This window comes from Malania oleifera, chromosome 3 (genome assembly GCF_029873635.1).
Source record: "Malania oleifera isolate guangnan ecotype guangnan chromosome 3, ASM2987363v1, whole genome shotgun sequence".
In the NCBI taxonomy this organism is placed as follows: domain Eukaryota; kingdom Viridiplantae; phylum Streptophyta; class Magnoliopsida; order Santalales; family Ximeniaceae; genus Malania; species Malania oleifera.
Window position 1 is genome coordinate 42,948,196 of NC_080419.1, and position 18,426 is coordinate 42,966,621.

The 18,426-nt window shown below is 36.5% G+C and overlaps 1 protein-coding gene across 2 annotated transcripts; it reads left to right on the forward strand.

Annotated features, from left to right (window-relative positions):
• Positions 1-520: 520 nt before the first annotated feature.
• On the forward strand, positions 521-17,396 carry LOC131152107 (probable leucine-rich repeat receptor-like protein kinase At2g33170). 2 transcript variants are annotated; one of them, XM_058103753.1, is made up of 5 exons: positions 521-616; positions 723-940; positions 1,629-1,715; positions 2,238-5,198; positions 16,782-17,396. In XM_058103753.1, exons 3-5 carry the CDS (start codon positions 1,697-1,699, stop codon positions 17,156-17,158), a joined length of 3,357 nt encoding a protein of 1,118 aa, XP_057959736.1. In that variant the 5' UTR covers positions 521-616; positions 723-940; positions 1,629-1,696; the 3' UTR covers positions 17,159-17,396. The 2 variants fall into 2 exon arrangements, with proteins under 2 accessions (XP_057959736.1, XP_057959737.1); XM_058103754.1 differs by lacking the exons at positions 521-616; positions 723-940 and having other exon boundaries at positions 974-1,715.
• Positions 17,397-18,426: the final 1,030 nt, after the last annotated feature.

The following is an 18,426-nucleotide window of genomic DNA, read 5'->3' on the forward strand; positions in this document are numbered from 1 at the left end:
GAAATTTCTATAAATGATGTGAAATCCCATGATCTACTTGAGTTAATCGAGTGCGAAAAAATCAACTAATTATAGCAAATTATGAAATTATACGTTACTTGCCAAAATTTTCTATGATTATTATCAATTGAAGAGATCTTGGATTTGGACAAGACGTAATATAAAATTATATTGAAATTTGTCGAAATTCCGTGTTTAAAGGTTTGGGAACCTGAATTTTAATATTTCAATTTGAATCTATTATATTTCGAAGAAAATTTTAATATGTTTGGTCCAAACGGATACAAATTTAAATTTAAAAACACAAAATTCATGGTGTCAAACATAAAGTAGACGTCAATACTTAAATGAAAGCAAAAGTAGAAAGATGTCATCGGGTTGATTAATAATGCATTGAAGGGCTCCATCTCCATAGCCCACTGTATTAAAAATATATATTATTAATACTACCATCATTATTGTAGTGGCATCCAACAGCTAGTTGCAAAGAAAAGAAGCATGGATTTGGCCTAACAAAAAGGAAAAAACGGTGAAGAGGCATGATTTTGCGATTGAAGGCGAAGCTCACTTTCTGGACTCCTCCAACTTAAACGGGACGGAACTTCACGCATGTTTGGTAAGCTTGCGGTGCACCCACTGTTCCTCTGTCTGTTTCCCTGCCATCTCATCTCTTGAGTCATAAACATTTTTATAATAATATTAAAAAAAAAATGGACCTACAGTGTGCTGGCTCCTGGGAACCTTACTTTACGGGATAAACGACTTTGATCAGATCAGTTATACTTATAGCCGTTGATTTTACCTTAGCATCAGCCAACGAGCCGTTTGATCCCGGGATTAAAATTTGGGCTCAAACTGAGGGGTCTTCAGTTCATCGTTCATGTACTGCGAAGATTTACCATAGTTGATTGGGCCAGCTTTTGATCTGTCAATTTCGCAGGTACGTCAAACACATTATTTTTTATGTTGGAATGGGAAATTTTTTAAGTATTCGATGAGCCACGCGAGCAGAGTCGTTCGTGCTGCTTGGGCTGTAGTAGGAGGGAAGCTGAAAATATAGAATAATTTTCCTCCATTATGTACCCACCAACCGGTCACAATCCAGGAAATTCCAGATTTTCTCGAGAAAAATGTGAACTCTCGCACTTGCCTAAAAGGATTTCAGTTCCCTCACCTTTTTCGCAAATCACTAAAGAAAAGGGAAGCCATAGGGACAAGCAAGAGAGAGAGGAAGAGAGAGTAGTGAAAGCATGCCTTGTCGGCCATTAGAGCTTCAATGAGAGCTCCTACCCGTCCCTTCCATTCACCTAAAACCCCTTCACTGTCATTCCCTTCACGACACCAATACATGTAAAGAAAGACGTGGGGTTCCTGCAATTGCTTCCACAGTCTCAATAAAATATGCACAAAACAATCTCCTCGAGATTCATTATGTCTTGAGAGTTTGTCCCTTCTAAAATCTTCGATTTTTATGCTCCAAATGGTGTCTGCGGATCAAAGATCCCACCATTCGTGGACAAGCTCAACTGGGATTCGCTTGTTTTTGTTTTGTTTTATTTATTTATTATTATTATCATTATTATTATCTTGGTTTTCTTTTGGGGTTTTCTAATTCGTGAATCATACAGTTCTTACTCTGTCATGTCAAGGGAACAGTGAGAAATGGTGGACTTGCTGTTTCGTTATCTCTTTTCTGATGAGCCAAGGACTTAGAGGTATGTTCGGGCTTTGATCTTTGCGATTTCTGAAATTTCAATTTGTGTGTTGTTTCAGAAGTTTGATGATTAGGTTGAATTCCCTTATATATTTCTTTGTGTGTGTTTGGATGCTTGAACTCTCCGCAAACTGCTTTCTCATACGATTGAATTTCTGGGATCATTTCAAAGATGTCTATTTGGTTTTGTGGTTTTCTAAAGTTTAAATTGTTTGGTCTCTTCAAATGGTTGACTCCTCGTTCTTTCTTATGTGTATTTGAGTTATTTGAACCCCTAAGACTGCTTTGTCAAATTCTGATTCTATATGGATTCATGTTAAAAATGTCTTTTGGTTTATTGAGTTTCTAAAATTTGAATTATTGAGTTCTTGGAAATTAGTGACTTCTTCGGCACAAGATTGCTACTCTTGGAATTTAACCCTTCCTCAGAATTATGAAACGCTGTATCTTGTTCTGTTCAATACAACTGCATGGATTTTTAAGTTCTTTGGCCCTGCAATTTGAGCTTGTTCAACTTGTGCAGGTGTTGAAGTGTCGTTTATTAGAATGTCGGGGAATTTTAAATCAAAGAGATTTTTGATTTTGGGACTAATAAGATTTTTACTAGTTGCTGTTCTACTAGTTTGCACTTCAGAAGGGTTGAATTCAGAAGGCTTATACCTCCTAGAGCTGAAGGCTGGTATTCATGATGGGTTTAATCATCTGGCTAATTGGAAGTCGAGCGACCAAACGCCTTGTGGATGGATGGGTGTAAATTGCACATCCGTTAATGATCCAATGGTTCAGTCTCTTGATTTGAGCAACATGAATCTTTCTGGCACTCTATGCCCTAGTATTGGTGGCTTGAATTCCTTAACCTCTCTCAATGTTGCTAACAATCAGTTTGCTGGAAACATACCCAAGGAGATTGGAAATTGTTCAAGGCTGGAATATCTTTCTTTGAACAACAATCAGTTTAATGGGCAAGTTCCTGCTGAATTAGGCAATTTATCTTGTTTAAAAGTTTTGAATATGTGCAATAACAAACTCTCTGGTTATCTTCCAGAGGAGTTTGGAAAACTTTCTTCTCTTGTTGAATTTGTGGCATATTCTAACAATCTTACGGGTCCATTGCCTCGATCTCTTGGGAATCTCAAAAGTTTAACAACATTTCGAGCTGGGCAGAATGCAATTTCTGGAAGCATTCCTGCTGAGTTAAGTGGTTGTCAGAGCTTGGAATTTCTTGGTATAGCCCAAAATGTTATATCTGGGGAAATTCCTAGGGAGCTTGGTATGCTTGGGAGCTTGACAGCTCTCTTTCTTTTTGATAATCAATTGTCAGGTTTTATCCCAAAAGAGCTTGGGAATTGTACGAATCTTATGACTCTAGGTTTGTATAAAAATAATCTTGTGGGACAGATACCACCAGAGATTGGGAGCCTCAAGTTTCTGCAGAAGTTATACCTTTACAGGAATGAGTTGAACGGAACAATTCCGAGGGAATTGGGGAATCTTTCTCTGGCAACTGAAATTGATTTGTCAGAGAACTGTTTGGCAGGAGAGGTTCCAGCTGAGTTCAGTAGAATAAAGGATCTGAGTTTGCTCCATCTCTTCCAGAACCAGCTTACAGGTGTTATTCCAAATGAGTTTACTAGCATGGGAAACTTGACAAATCTTGATCTTTCAATTAATTTTCTTACAGGTCCCATTCCACATAAATTTCAATATTTGACCAAACTGGCCCAGTTACAGCTTTTTAATAATGATTTGAGTGGTACTATTCCTCAAAGGCTTGGATATTACAGCCCACTTTTGGTGCTTGATTGTTCATACAATCATCTGATAGGAAGAATCCCTCCTCATCTTTGTAGGTACTCCAATCTGATTTTGTTGAATCTCGAGTCCAATAAGCTGTATGGGAATATTCCAACTGATGTCAAAAATTGCAAATCTTTGGTGCAACTTCGCCTGGCTGGAAACAGCCTAACTGGGAGCTTTCCTTCTGAGTTGTGCAAATTGGTGAACCTCACTGCCCTTGAATTGGGTCAGAACAAGTTTAGTGGCTCTATTCCTTCAGAGATTGGGAATTGCATGAAGTTGCAAAGGCTTCAGCTTGGGAACAATTACTTTACATCAGAATTGCCCAGGGAGATTGGAAATTTGTCTCAGTTGGTGACTTTTAATGTTTCGTCTAATTTGCTCACTGGAAGGATTCCACCTCAAATCATTAACTGTAAGAAGCTTCAGCGTCTTGATCTGAGTTGTAATGGTTTCGTAGATGCTTTACCAAATGAGCTCGGAACTCTTTCACAGTTGGAGATTCTCAACCTTTCAGAAAATAAATTTTCTGGAAATATACCTGCGGCATTGGGAAATCTTTCCCATATGACCGAGTTGCAAATGGGCGGAAATTCATTTTCTGGTGGGATACCTCCAGAGTTTGGCAATCTTTCAAGCTTGCAGATTGCTATGGATCTTAGTAACAATAATCTTTCTGGTAGAATACCTCCTGAGCTTGGCAATCTAATTTTACTTGAGCTTCTCCTGCTCAATAACAATCATTTGACTGGTGAAATTCCAAGCACATTTACAAATCTGTCGAGTTTAATGGGGTGTAACTTTTCATACAATGACCTTGCGGGGCCATTGCCGACCATACCACTGTTTGAAAACATGGCAATTAGCAGCTTCCTTGGAAACAAAGGTCTTTGTGGGCGACCTCTTGGTGATTGTGATGAAAGTCCATCTTCTGATGCTGTTCCACCTTTAAATAGTGTAGATGCTCCTCAAGGTAAAACTGTCACAGTTATTGCAGCTGCTGTAGGTGGGGTTTCTCTCATTCTAATTGCAGTTATTTTATATTTCCTGAGACGTCCGGTTGACATGATTTCTCCTATGCAAGAAAAAGAAATTGCTTCTCCAGTTGCGGATATTTATTTCCCTCCCAAGGAGGGTTTCACTTTTCAGGACCTGGTTGAGGCCACAAACAATTTTCATGATAGTTATGTTGTTGGGAGGGGAGCTTGTGGGACAGTTTATAAGGCTGTCATGCATTCAGGACAAGTAATAGCTGTCAAGAAGCTAGCATCTAACAGAGAGGGGAATAACATCGATAAGAGTTTTCGAGCAGAGATTTTAACTCTGGGAAAGATTAGGCATCGCAACATCGTAAAACTGTATGGTTTTGGCTATCACCAGGGTTCCAATCTGCTTCTCTATGAGTACATGGCAAGTGGTAGCTTGGGTGAAGTGCTGCATGGGGCATCTTGCAGTCTGGATTGGCCGACTCGGTTTTTTATTGCTCTTGGAGCTGCTCAGGGTCTTTCTTATTTACATCATGACTGCAAACCAAAGATCATTCATCGTGATATAAAATCTAACAATATTCTTCTTGATGAAAACTTAGAAGCCCACGTTGGTGATTTTGGCCTGGCAAAGGTGATTGACATGCCTCAATCTAAGTCAATGTCTGCAATTGCAGGATCATATGGATACATTGCCCCCGGTAAGCTCTCTAATTGGTCTTTTATGTTATATGGTTTATATTCCAAATATATTAATATTATTACTAGGGTTTCATGTTATATATGAATTAAATTGCAGCTCATTTGCTAGCCTAATCATACGAGATGACTTGTGTACTCTTAATTTGACTGTTAGATGGTTCAGAATATATATATATATATATATATATATATATATATATATATATATATGTAACCCTTGTTAACTTTTAGTCATTTATTTATTTCACTCATATTTGTCATATCAAGTGATACTAGCATTACAAGAATCATTTGGTGCGTTTTAGTTGTTAAAGATACTGGATATTGATTTCCAGTTAAATAAAGGATGAAATTTTTATAAATTTCATTATTAAAAGAATTCTTGAAAGTATACTTAATGCACTACTTTTTAATGAACAACTGGTCTTGTTTTTTCTTGGTTGGAAAATATATTGACATTTTTTTTTTTTTTAATATTTTTTTGAAAATAATCCACGTCATATTAATGTACCCAAGTACATATGCAAAGTGCCGTACTACTCAAACCATGCAAGATCAGCTTAAAAATAGAACTGGGTAAAACTGAATCCCAGAAACAATACCCCTTGAGAGAGAGAATTAAATTTGCTGGACAATCAGTTACCCGTTAGCTTCATGGTAACATTGACACAAGACAATCATGCTACCCTATTAGCTTCAGAGTCAACATGATCAATATAATCTAGAAGAAAACTTGCTAAAACATATCTAGCGTTCCTCAAAGGTGTCCATAAATTTCGAAGGGGCCTTCCTTTTCCTTAATAGACAATCAATAACAACCTTTGAATGTTGAGAATTTTACTTGTGAAGTTTGTCCTATATTGGAAAAAATGAGTGTTTGATGGGTACTTATATACATGGTGTAACCCAAGACCCAATAAGTTTAAGCTTTTGGGTTAAGTTGGTGCTCATCCATGTGTATCAAGCGCACCATTGGACTCCTTCGGTTCTAACAGGTGATATTAGAGCCAATGGTTCATAACACTAGGTGTGGGAGTGTGTGACCGAGACTAAAAAGGACCATCTAAGTTGCTAAGATGGATCCAAATTGGGTCAAGATGTGGGAGGTAGGATTGGTTTAGAGGCTCCATTTGGAATACAATCCGAGACACGTAAGACGGCCCACTTGAGCAAACTGTTGAAGAATTTGTACTGTAAGAGAGATGACTTCCGTTCAAGGCGGAGCAATTGAAACTTACATGTGGTGGAGCTTCCATTCAAGGGGGAGTGGTTGGAACTTACAAGTGAGGGGGAAATTGTTGAGAATTCCACTTGTGAAATTTGTCCCACATTGGAAAAAATGAGTGTTTGATGGGTGCTTATATATATGGTGTAGCCCAAGACTCAATAGGCTTAAGCTTTTGGGTTAAGTTGGTGTTCATCCATGTGAATCAAGCGCACATTTGGACTCCTCCGGTTCTAACATTGAATTCTTTCCAATATGAATCTTTTTAAGGCCACTGTCATTTGCCTTTACCAGCACAAATAGTAAAGCCTCGCGCTCTATTAACCGGAACCAAGATCTTTGCATCTTTAGCGGTCCATGCACCAGTAGGCATACATGCGCTATCACTGAAAATAAAACCACCGAAGCTGAACATGATGATAAAACCAAACCATCAAAAAAATAATTTTAGCTGCAGTAGGATGAGGAGGGTTCAGACTATAATAAATTTAGTACTATATTGATGATCGTAACATACCAGACAAACCTGTCCCTAAGCAGTCTTTTTTCCAGTCATGGCCAGCCAAAGTCTTAAGAGCAGTAAAGAGTAATCAGGGACACCATAGGTATTAAGGCTACCACCCTGAAACAATACCTTCTTTTTATGCTTCCATGTATCCCAAAGAATAACAGCCGCTTTTCCAAGAGGTTTGACAACAACAATTTCATACATTTTCTGCTGGGTTCTGATCATATTTTGCTACTCAGTAATTATCATTACTAAATCCAGTGTAGGATAAAAATGGGCAATACGATTCCAAACATTCCTAGTGAAGTCACAATTGATAAACATATGATCTACAGTTTCCATAAGACAATCACAAAATATGCACTCATCTGTATATGGAATTCTTCAAAAATCTAAAAATCTTGTCCTTAGTAGCAACTTCACCATTACTAAGTTATTTTGATCTTATATCAAATACTATTAAAAGTTCTTTAATCCTGCCGTACCAACACAATTGCAACAACAACAATTTTGAATCAATAAAGGTATAATTAACCAAAAATTAAATAGGAGTCCCCGGCAAAAACAATCATCCACTTTTTTTCCGAAGGAGTAGGAATTGAGATCACCTGATTGACTTAATTATGAGCTTGAAAACCATCTATTTCACCACATTCCACTATTTAACTTCTTTAATAGAGTCACGCACATTGATATTCCAACCAATATTATGTTGAGCTGTATGGAAATGGAACCTTGATGAGCTGTAGAGAGCCAGCTTTGATGAATTGTAGAATGCCAGCTTTGATGTGCTGTAGTGTCGGTGCTAATCCCAGTTTATCTCATTGAATAACCTCATTGAACCTTATTATCATCTTCCATTTATATCCATCCCCATCCATCTATATAAATGGAGATGTGTGTGCGTGAAATATAGTGTGAGTGTAATTGAATTGAAGGTGAGAGAGAGAGAGAGAGGGGTGTGAGAAAGAGTGAGTTGAGTTGAGTGGAGTGCAATTACCTCCTTCTCCTCTTGTATTTTCTCTCAGTTTTAGTGAAGTTTGATGTGCTCCGTAGACGTAGGCTAGTTTGGGCTGAACCACGTTAAATCTTGGTGTTTGTTTTGCTTGTTTATTTTTGTTTATGGTGTGATTGTTGCTCCTAGATCCCCAACAATTGGTATTAGAGCCAGATCGGAGCAAAACCGTCACTGCCCAGTATCTCAAAATCAAGTTTTGAGCACACCAGCGTGTTACTCTCGACGAGATGAAGCCAATGGTGCAAACCAGAGCTCAAACGGAGGTTGCACGAGCCAACACGCACTTACGGCAGTCCGCCATCATCTTCACGCACCTTCACACCCCACCAGATCACCGACACGTGACCTTACGCGCCCCCATGCGCCGACCAGCCCATGGTGTGTCCCTCACGCGCCTGCTGTAGCTTGAAGAAGAACTGACGTTAGCATTGGGGATCTAGGGGCAACAATCACACCACAAACCAAAATAAACAAGCAAAACAAACACCACGATTTAACGTGGTTCGGCCCAAACTGTCCTACGTCCACGGAGCACACCAAACTTCACTAAAACTGGGAGAAAATACAAGAGAGGAGACAACTACACTCCACTCAACTCAACTCACTCTTCCTCACACCTTTCTCTCTCTCTCACCTTCATCTCAATTACACTCACACTATATTTCACGCACACACATCCCTATTTATATAGATGGATGTGGATGAATATAAATGGAAGATGGTAATGAGGTTCGATGAGGTGATTCAATGAGATAAGCTGGGATTAGTACCGACACTACAGCACATCAAAGCTAGCATTCTATAGCTCATCAAAGCTGGCTCTCTACAGTTCATCAAGGTTGTCTCTATATAGCTCATTAAGGCTCTATTTCCATTACAACTCAACAATCTCCCATTTGGAGACGGAGACACCATCTCAGACAGTATATAGGCAAATGATGTGCTCAAATCTGTCTTCAAGCATGAAGACCAATTGAAATTGAGCACAACTTCAGCTTCTCTATAGTCACCACCTTTGTCAACATATATGATGGATTCTTGCTACCTTGGATTTTTTCAAGTGTTAGCACTTTGCCCTCTAACATAGATTTGAGGAAGTGATAACAAAGTTCAATGTGTTTGGTTTTGGAATGAAATGCAGAGTTCTTTGTCAGATGTATCGCACTCTGACTGTTGTTGTGCAAAACATTTCTCACCTGTTTTATTCTGAGCTCTGTCAACAAACCTTGAAGCCAAATCATCTCTTTGCTGTCTTCTGTCATTGCTATGTACTCAGCTTCTATAGTGGATAGGACAACAATATTTTGTATTTGTGACATCCAACTAACATCTATTGTGTCAACAAAAAACACATATCTGATGGTGCTTCCGCGGTGATCAATTTAACCAAAAAAATTAGCATCAACATACCCTTAAATTTTCAAGTCTCCTTTACCAAAACATAAACACTTATCAATAGTGTCATGTAGGTATCTCAAGATCCACTTCACTGCTTCCTGGTGAGTCTTTCCTAGATTTGTCATGAACTTGCTAACAGTTCCCACTTCTTGCCAATGTCTGGTTTGGTACAAACCATGGCATACATGAGATTTCCAATGGCTAAGGCGTAAGGTACCTTAGCCATTAAGTCCTCTTTATCTATCTGGGGAAGCCTGATCCTTAGAGAGGCGGAAGTGATCGGCCATTGGTGTATTTACTGTTTTGGCGTTGCTTATGTTGAATCTCTGTAAAACACGACTAATATACTTCGACTGAGATAACCGCATCATTCCCTGTTGCTTATCTTTGAAGATTTGCATCTCAAGTATCTGCTTTGCTGAACTTAAGTCCTTTATGGTCAAACTCCTCTGACAATTGCTACTTCAATTTTTTGATCTCTTCTATTTCTAGTCTTGCGACTAGCATGTCATCGACATATAGCAATAGAATGATATAGTTAGGCTGATACCTCTTGAAGTAGCAACAGTGGTCGACATTGCACTTCTAAAAATCTTTCCTACACATAAAGCTGTCAAATTTTCAGTACCATTGCCTGGGAGTTTGTTTAAGACCGTACAAGCTCTTCTTTAATTTGCCCACAAGATTCTCTTTACCTTTCACTAAGAATCCTTTTGGCTGGTGCATGTAAATCTCCTCCTCTAGATCACCGTAAAGAAATGCAGTCTTCACATCCAACTGCTTGAGATGTAGGCCCTCTAAGCAAACAATGCTCAAGACTGATCTGATGGTTGTTAGCTTCAAAACTGGTGCAAAGATATCGGTGTAGTCGATTCTTTCCTTTTGCTCGAAGCCTTTGACTACCAACCAGGCTTTGTACCTCTTGGAGTCATCATACTCATCTTTGATCCTGTACACTCACTTGTTGTGAAGAGCCTTCTTACCTTTGGGCAACTTAGCTGGTTTCCACGTTTTGTTGGAGGTGTGGGACTTCATCTTCTCCTTCATCGCAAGCTCTCACTTGCTCAAATCTCTCGCCTGACATGCTTCATCATAGCATTCAGGTTCTCTTCCATCTGTAAGAAATAAATAATTTATATACCTCTTATTTTGTACATAGAGCCGAGAAGATCTCCCAAGCTCCGAAGCCGGAGTAGGAGGCGGTGGTGTGACGATCTGCTCCACAAGTTCCTCCGCCTGAGGATTCTCGACGTTTTTCTGTTATGTCTCCTGTGCCTGAGGATTTTCGGTGTTTTTCTGTTATGTCCTGACAACTTCTAGGAGATCATCCAAGTCTACATAGGTTGTTTCATTCTGAACTGGTTTAGTGGGTTCTGTTGTGTGTCTGTCCTTGTACATTACTTTTTCATTGAAGATCACGTTTCTGCTTCTGTTTACCTTCTTGTTTTCATCATCCCAAATGCGATACACAAAGTCATCTTCACCGTAGCCTACGAAGGTGCATTTCCGGGACTTTGGATCAAACTTGTTTCTGACATGATCACTAACATGCACAGATGCAACACACCCAAAAAACTTTCAAATGTGAATGTCTCACCTCTTTTCCGCTCTATACTTCTTCTGGTAATCTGTGGTCCAATGATATTGATGAACTCCTATTAATCAAGTATGCTGCTATGTTGACTGCCTCTACCCATAACTGCTTTGGTAGGCTTGACTGCATACGCATTCTTCTAACTTTTTCAGTCAATGATCAGTTCATCTGCTCAGCTACGTCGTTATGTTGGGGCATACTTGGCACAGTTCTTTCCATCCTGATATCATTTTCATAGCAGAATTTCTTGAACCTGGTATCTTCATTCTCACCACCGTTGTCAGTTCTTAGTTTCTTGATTTTTAATCTAGTTTTATTTTCAACCATTGCTTTCCATATCTTGAAAGCATCAAAGACATCTGATTTATATTTCAGAAAGTAAACCCATACCTTCCGAAAATGATCGTCGATAAATGTCACGAAGTAATTCCTTCCTCTTGTGGATGAGACGGTGATCGGTCCCCATATGTCTGAATGGACTAGTTCAAGTCTCTCCTTTGGAGTACAGGTGTATGTCTGGAAACTGACCCTTTTCTATTTTCCAAGTATGTAATCCTTGCACATGTCAATCTCTACTGACTATAAATCACTCAATTTTCCCTTTGAGTGCATCGTTCTGAGTCTCTTATTGCTCATGTGACTGATTCGTTAGTGCCAAATGTTGCTATCGTCATTTCATGTAGCAACCGAAATAGACATGCAAACATTGAAGGTCACATAAAGTGTTCCACTTTTCTTACCTCGTGCAATCGTCAGTACACCCTTTGATATCTTCCATTCATCACCAATGAATGTTGCGATGTATCTCTCATCTGCAGTTGTCCAACTGAGATCAAGTTCTTTCTAAGGTCTGAAATATACCCGACATCCTTCAGCTTTCTTACTGGGTCTGTTCATCTTGATCTTCACAATTCCTTTGTTGACTATGTCATAAGGTTGATCATTGTTAAGGTATATCTTACTGAAGTCACTTGGTGTATACTCCTCTAGGCAATCTCTACTGCAAGTGGCATGAAATAAGGTTCTAGAGTCTAAGACGTAAGACTCATTCTTGCTCTCCAAAAAGCATATCAACAGATCACCTTTTTTTGAAGTGACATTTGCTTCTATCGTCGCCTTATATTCTTTTCTTGGACCTTTGCATTGATTGCTGTAATGTGTGGTCTTTCCACAGTTCCAGCACTCAAAGTTCTTTGTGCCTTGGGAACCTCTGGGATTTCTAGATCTGGACTACCTGCTCCTAGATCTGCCACGATTGTTTGATCGTCCATACCCGCCTCCTTTCCATGAATCTTTCCCTCGACTTTCCACGTTCAAGGCTGAACTTGAAGTGGAAATATTGTTTCACTGCATCCTGATCTCTTCCGTCAAAATCATGCTGATGACCTTGTCATACTTCAGCTTTGATTTTCCTGCGAAGCTATTGATTGCAGTAATGATACCTCTCCAACTTTCGTGTAACTGACTAAGAATCAGTAAGACATATATTTCACTATCAAACGTGATTTGAACTGAGACGAGTTGATCTAACAACTAGTTGAAATTATTCAAATGTTTACTAAAACTTTTACCTGTGGGCATGTGCATGATAAATAACTTTTTCATTAAGTGTACCTTATTGGTGGCTGATGGCTGTTCGTACATCTTAAAAGCGCATCCATAAGTGATTTGGTGGTTGTCATGTGCTTGATGTTGAAGGTAATAGACTTTGCTAGTGTCATCCTAACAGCTCCGAGAGTCTTCCGGTAAAGCAACTCCCACTTGTCCTCATTCATGGATTCTGGTTTTCCCTTCAATGGTAAGTGCAACTCCTTACCAAACAAGTAGTCCTCGATTTTCATCTTCCAGAAACTGAAATTGGTGCCGTCAAACAACTCGATCTTTGAGCTCTTTTCGTTCGACATCTTGATTCTCCTATCTAGAGATGCAATTAGCTTAGACAGACAGCACAGTTGGATCCGGAACGGTTGAAAACCTTGGAAATGGTTCAACTCGTTCGAAAAACAGACCTGAAATGACTCCGAAAAGTCCCGTCAAACTTTTTGGTCAAACTTTGTTAAACTTAATGGAATATCATCCTTTTTGAACGGAATATGCTAATACCGTTACTGACGCTGTTTGCTGACGTAGCAAAGTGGGGCCCAAATGATGATGTGGTAGCTGGCGTGGCAACGTGAGTCCCAACATCAGAGGGACTAAAAGTAGGAGAGGCCTTTGCAACTTCCAATTAAAGGACAAAAAGGGGAAAAAATTGAATATCACCAACTAGTCATCTAATCTTTAAAGAATAATCTAATTTTTATGATACCCTTCCAAGCCAAAGGGTCTTTTGACCTCAGGCAAACCTTCAAAAAACAAAAATGTCTCATGATACTTAGCTCTAAAATTATACTAGCCCACAAATTATCCTTAACAGTTAGAATTTTCTCCAACCAAGTCGTGCATTCTAAGGATTATTAAAATGTTCAAAATTTCCAAACCCACAATGACTTAGGGTTACAAACTGAATCCCATCTAACCATGTTGAATGATTTTTTCGTTTTCCATGACTCCAACCCCTGTTTCGTTTGCAGAATGAAAACGAAGCAAGAAAGAAATCAAGATAGGAGTGGAATTGCTTTTGAAGTGCAATTATTGGGTTTAGCATGAAATGATTGTATGGATTTAGTTTCAATTTCTTTCCAACATTTGGTAACTTCTATAATGGAATGAACAATAATTCATTTTTTTTAATAAAAACATGTAATACATAATTACTTAATTTTGTATTATTCTTTTTATCTTATAATAGTGATTTTTATTAGTTTTGATATTATTTTTTATTGTTGTTATTATTTTATTTTATATTAATTATTATCCTTAAAATAATAATAATTATTTTCCTTTTTATTATTATTGTTTTTTTTGTTATTTTTATTTTATAGTAATAATTATTGTTGCCATTGTAATTATTATTAGTTGTTATTATTATTATTTTATTATTTTTGAAATAATTATTGTCCTTAAAATAGTGACAATTGTTATTATTTTTGCAATTTTTATTATAATTTTCGTTCTTGTTGTTACTATTTTATAGTAATATATATTATTATTAGTTTTTTATTATTGTTATTGTAATTATTATTAATTGTTATTGTTTTTGTAATAATAATAACAATTACAATCAGTATCATTATTATTGTTGTTGTTTTTGTTTGATTATTATTTTATTATTATTTTATAATAGTGACTATTATTAGTGTAATTATTATTTTTTACTGTTGTTATTACTATTTTTATTATTTTCATAACAATTATCATCCTTAAAATAATTATTATTATTTTGGCCTTTTTTTATTATTTATAATGTTCTTGTTGTTACTATTATTTTAATTGTAATAAATATTGTTATTGGTTGTTATTATTGTTATTGTAATTATTTTTATAATAATAATAGCCATTAATATTATTATTTATTTTTGTTTTTGTTCGATTATTATTATTATTATTATTATTATTATTATTATTATTACTAGTGTAATTATTATTGCGTATTGTTGTTATTACTATTTTTATTATTTTTAAGATAATTAATTATTTAATTTTTTCTTTTCATATTATTATTTTTCTTCTTTTTATTATTATTTTACTATAATAAATTTTATTTTTATTGTAGTTAGTAGTTAATATTAGTTGTTATTATTTTTATTATTTTTATAATAATTATTATCCTTAAAATAATTATCATTTTGATATTTTTTATTGTTTATATTGTTCTTGTTATTATTATTATTATTTTTATTTTTATTATTATTATTATTATTATATAAGAATAAATATTTGCAATTATCATTAGTTATTATTTTTATATAATAGTAATAATAGTTGGTATTATTGGCATTTGTTGAAGTTTTTAAATTTTTGTATTAAAAAATGAGTTTGATTCCATGATCGATTCCAACCTATTTGGATTGGAATCATGATCCCTCTATTTGCAGGAATTATATTCTATTCGGAGTATGATTCCATTCTTAAATTTGTAAACTAAATGTAAGAATGCAAATATTATTCCCGAAATTTGATTTCATTCTAGTTCTATTTATGCAAAACCGAACGAGATAGTAGAAATCCTCAAAAACAAGGTCCATTTTTAGGAGTCATGTTTTTACCAACTTTGAAACAAGACATTGTGTGAATTGGTACACTCCCTGGCTTTGCTTTAATTGAAAAACGCATTAGCCGCACTAGACAGTAAATGGGTCTTTCCACCTGCAAGTTTTTCATTCAACTTGGAAATAATATCATAACTCTATTACCTCATGAAGTAATGTGGACTAAGACGTGGTAGTGGTGGTGGTGGTTGGTGACAGAAATGAGTCCAAAAATTTTTGGCATACATGGGAAGTCCACAGATATTCACTAGGATTAATTTATTCTACTGTGACAGTGTTTTTTTTTTATTGATTTTTTTGTAGTTTTGATGGATAGTTTTCCTGTTAAATAAAATCTTCTTGATAAGCATCCATATATGGCCAGAATTCTTTCAGAAACTCCTCACATTCTTCCGATTTTGAAATTGCACATTCGTAATTGACACAAGATTTGACCATTGAGGATGTGTACAGTATGATGTTAATATATATATATATATATATATATATATATATATATATATATATTTTAAAGAACTCTTGTTAGATATTATTCCTATGTGCTTATCCTTGGTGATCTTCAATCCTTCATTTATGTTTTAATAGGATAAGTTGAAGGATGAAGAAAAGAATTCTTCGTGCATCTTTTTAAATGTTTTGTACAGTTCTTTGTTGGAAAATAGGGATCGCTAATGATGCATTTATCGTTCAACTAATTTGGGACTGCAATGAGATTTGATGATGCTAAAATATTACTAATATTTAGAGTCTGACTTAGATCCACATTTTGCCTAGGGGTATGCAAGAAATCATTGGGCTCACACGCAGCCCCGCCCCCAAACCCAAATGAAAGAATCTATTTATTCGTTTAATTCATTTTAGTTGCACTTTCCTACGTGAACCTCGACAAAAAGAGGATTAGGTTATTTTGGTTGTTCAGCCCCAAGTACAGATAAAAAAATTATGTCCTTCCTTTTGTATGGAAAATCGAGTGAATTGGTAAAACAAAAGTAGCCAGTTTATATGTCAAATTTGTAGTAGTTCCCCTGTATTATTTGCTGTAGCCAATTTGGAGAGAATGGCTTGTACTGGTGGGTCATTCTTACTAAGCTTTTCTGAGCTTTAGATCACTTATCATTTGTACTTGTCACCAATTATCAGTGTTTGGACTTTTGGATTGCTAGAGAAGTTCTTAAAAATAACTCCTTTAACCCTTGAGAGGTCTTTTTATAGTCATATGATTATGTGGTCTTCTCTGTGCATTTATCTTCAGAGTTTCTCCCATTCAGACAAACTGGAAGGAGGGTTTGTAGGAATCTCCCTCTTCTTTTTAATTTTCTTTATTTCTTTTTTATAGCTGTGCATATATCGTTGTCTGCTGCTGCTCTGATACCATGTTAGTTGAATGGGAAAAATGGAAATCTGAAATCAGCTGAGAGGAAGAGAAGGAATTCTGGAATGCTTCTCGCACACTATTCTCATTGATGTGCTGGTATATATATACAGTAAAAGAGAATAATCGAAAACAAAAGAATTTTATACAGTTGAATGTGTAAAAAACAGAAAAGGGAATAAAAGAATAAAAAATAATAACAGATTGCAGTGGTGCAGATTCCTGCACACCAACTGTTTGGGAGAATGCTGCTCTGTGTGCAGCTGGGTTGTATATCTTAATAAGGTGATTTACTTCTTCTTCTTTTTTTTTCCAGAATATGCATACACTATGAAGGTCACAGAAAAATGTGATATCTACAGCTATGGGGTGGTTCTATTGGAGTTGTTAACTGGAAAAACTCCTGTACAGCCGCTTGATCAAGGAGGTGATCTTGTCACTTGGGTGAGGAATTATATTCGAGATCATTCATTGACACCGGCTATACTTGACAGTCGAGTAAATCTAAAAGACACGACTGCTTATCACATGATTACTGTCTTAAAAATTGCTTTACTCTGCACCAATGCATCCCCTCTTGATCGGCCATCAATGCGGGAAGCTGTTTCGATGCTAATTGAGTCTAATGTGCAGGAGGGGAACTTCATTTCATCCCCAGATGATCATCATTCTCAGAAAGATGGTTCTCTATAACTGTGTGAAACTGGACAGGATACTGCAATGATTTTTTTTTTCTTTTTTCTGGTTCATGCTGATTCCTCCATGTATCATTTGTTGTGCTGAGATTAGAATTTCTCATGTACATTCTTTTTTACAAAAGAATAGCATTACATACATTTATGTTCATTATTGATGTTACTCTCAGACTCGTCTTCTGAAATTAATATAAGATAGTAACACTAGTCTACTGAAGTGATAGTTCTACTTTAAAGATCCTTTTGTGACTGGCCGAGTAAACATTGTTCTTGTATTAAATCTTCAGCTAGTATACTTTTAATTTCCTGATGGTGTTCCATGGGGAAAAAATAGCAATTAATTACTGTATATTTTGCAACTAAATTTGCTTAAAGAACCTTCAGTTTGCCTTTAATTGGTTTGAAAGCTTACCGTGGTGGAGCTGTACAAAACGCATTTTGTTCAAGTAATTAAGCTGGTTAGTGTGGTAGATGTTCGTGTCATTCCTCTCTTTTGATGGGATAGTGAATCAGTAATTGTTGTGCAAATTAAACGTGCAGAAAATGATCGTGTGGTGCAGCAATTAAGATGAACAATATAGAAACACACACAGATAGTGAAAACAATAAAAGACACACATGGATTTAACATGGGTCGGCAAAATGCCTACGTCTACGGGAGCAAGCGACGGCTGAAATTCACTATCTATCAAAACTATGGTTACAAAATTGTATTTATACTAAACCCTAGACATACAGAGGTATTAGAGAATCCCTCCCTCAAATATCCTTGTATCAATTTGCGGAAGATTTACCTCTATATTCCCAACCAATTGATCTTCCCTGTTCAAATTTCAAAAACAACGCCGAACAAAACCGTCGACGGTTTCATCAAACCATCGATGGTTTTTTTCCTAATTGGCTACTGGAAGAAACCGTCAATGTACTCTGCAAACCATTGATGGTTTGTCTTCAATCTAGCTTCCTTATTTTCCTCAACTTGCTTTCTCTATATATGTGTTCCACTTGATATGAATCACATACTTCAACAATCTCTACCTTAGTGAATATACACCCCTTAGTAGAATAAGAAAACATAAACTCGTCGCTCCACATGGGACAATAGGTTGGCATGCCTCCCATCTAGCATCTGGAGACGTTCATGAAGTCCAAGCAATGATTGAACTTGTCTGTGGTAATAGGCTTTGTCAACATGTTTGCTGCATTCTCAGAAGTGTGAATTTTCTTAAACAATAGTTCATCAAAAGAAACCAATTCCCTAATCCT

What these genes read in the sequence shown, in the direction of transcription:
- LOC131152107 (XM_058103753.1), top strand. An exon ending in ATATGGATACATTGCCCCCG is followed by an intron (nt 5,199 to 16,781) that starts GTAAGCTCTCTA and finishes TTTTTTTTCCAG; the next exon opens with AATATGCATACACTATGAAG.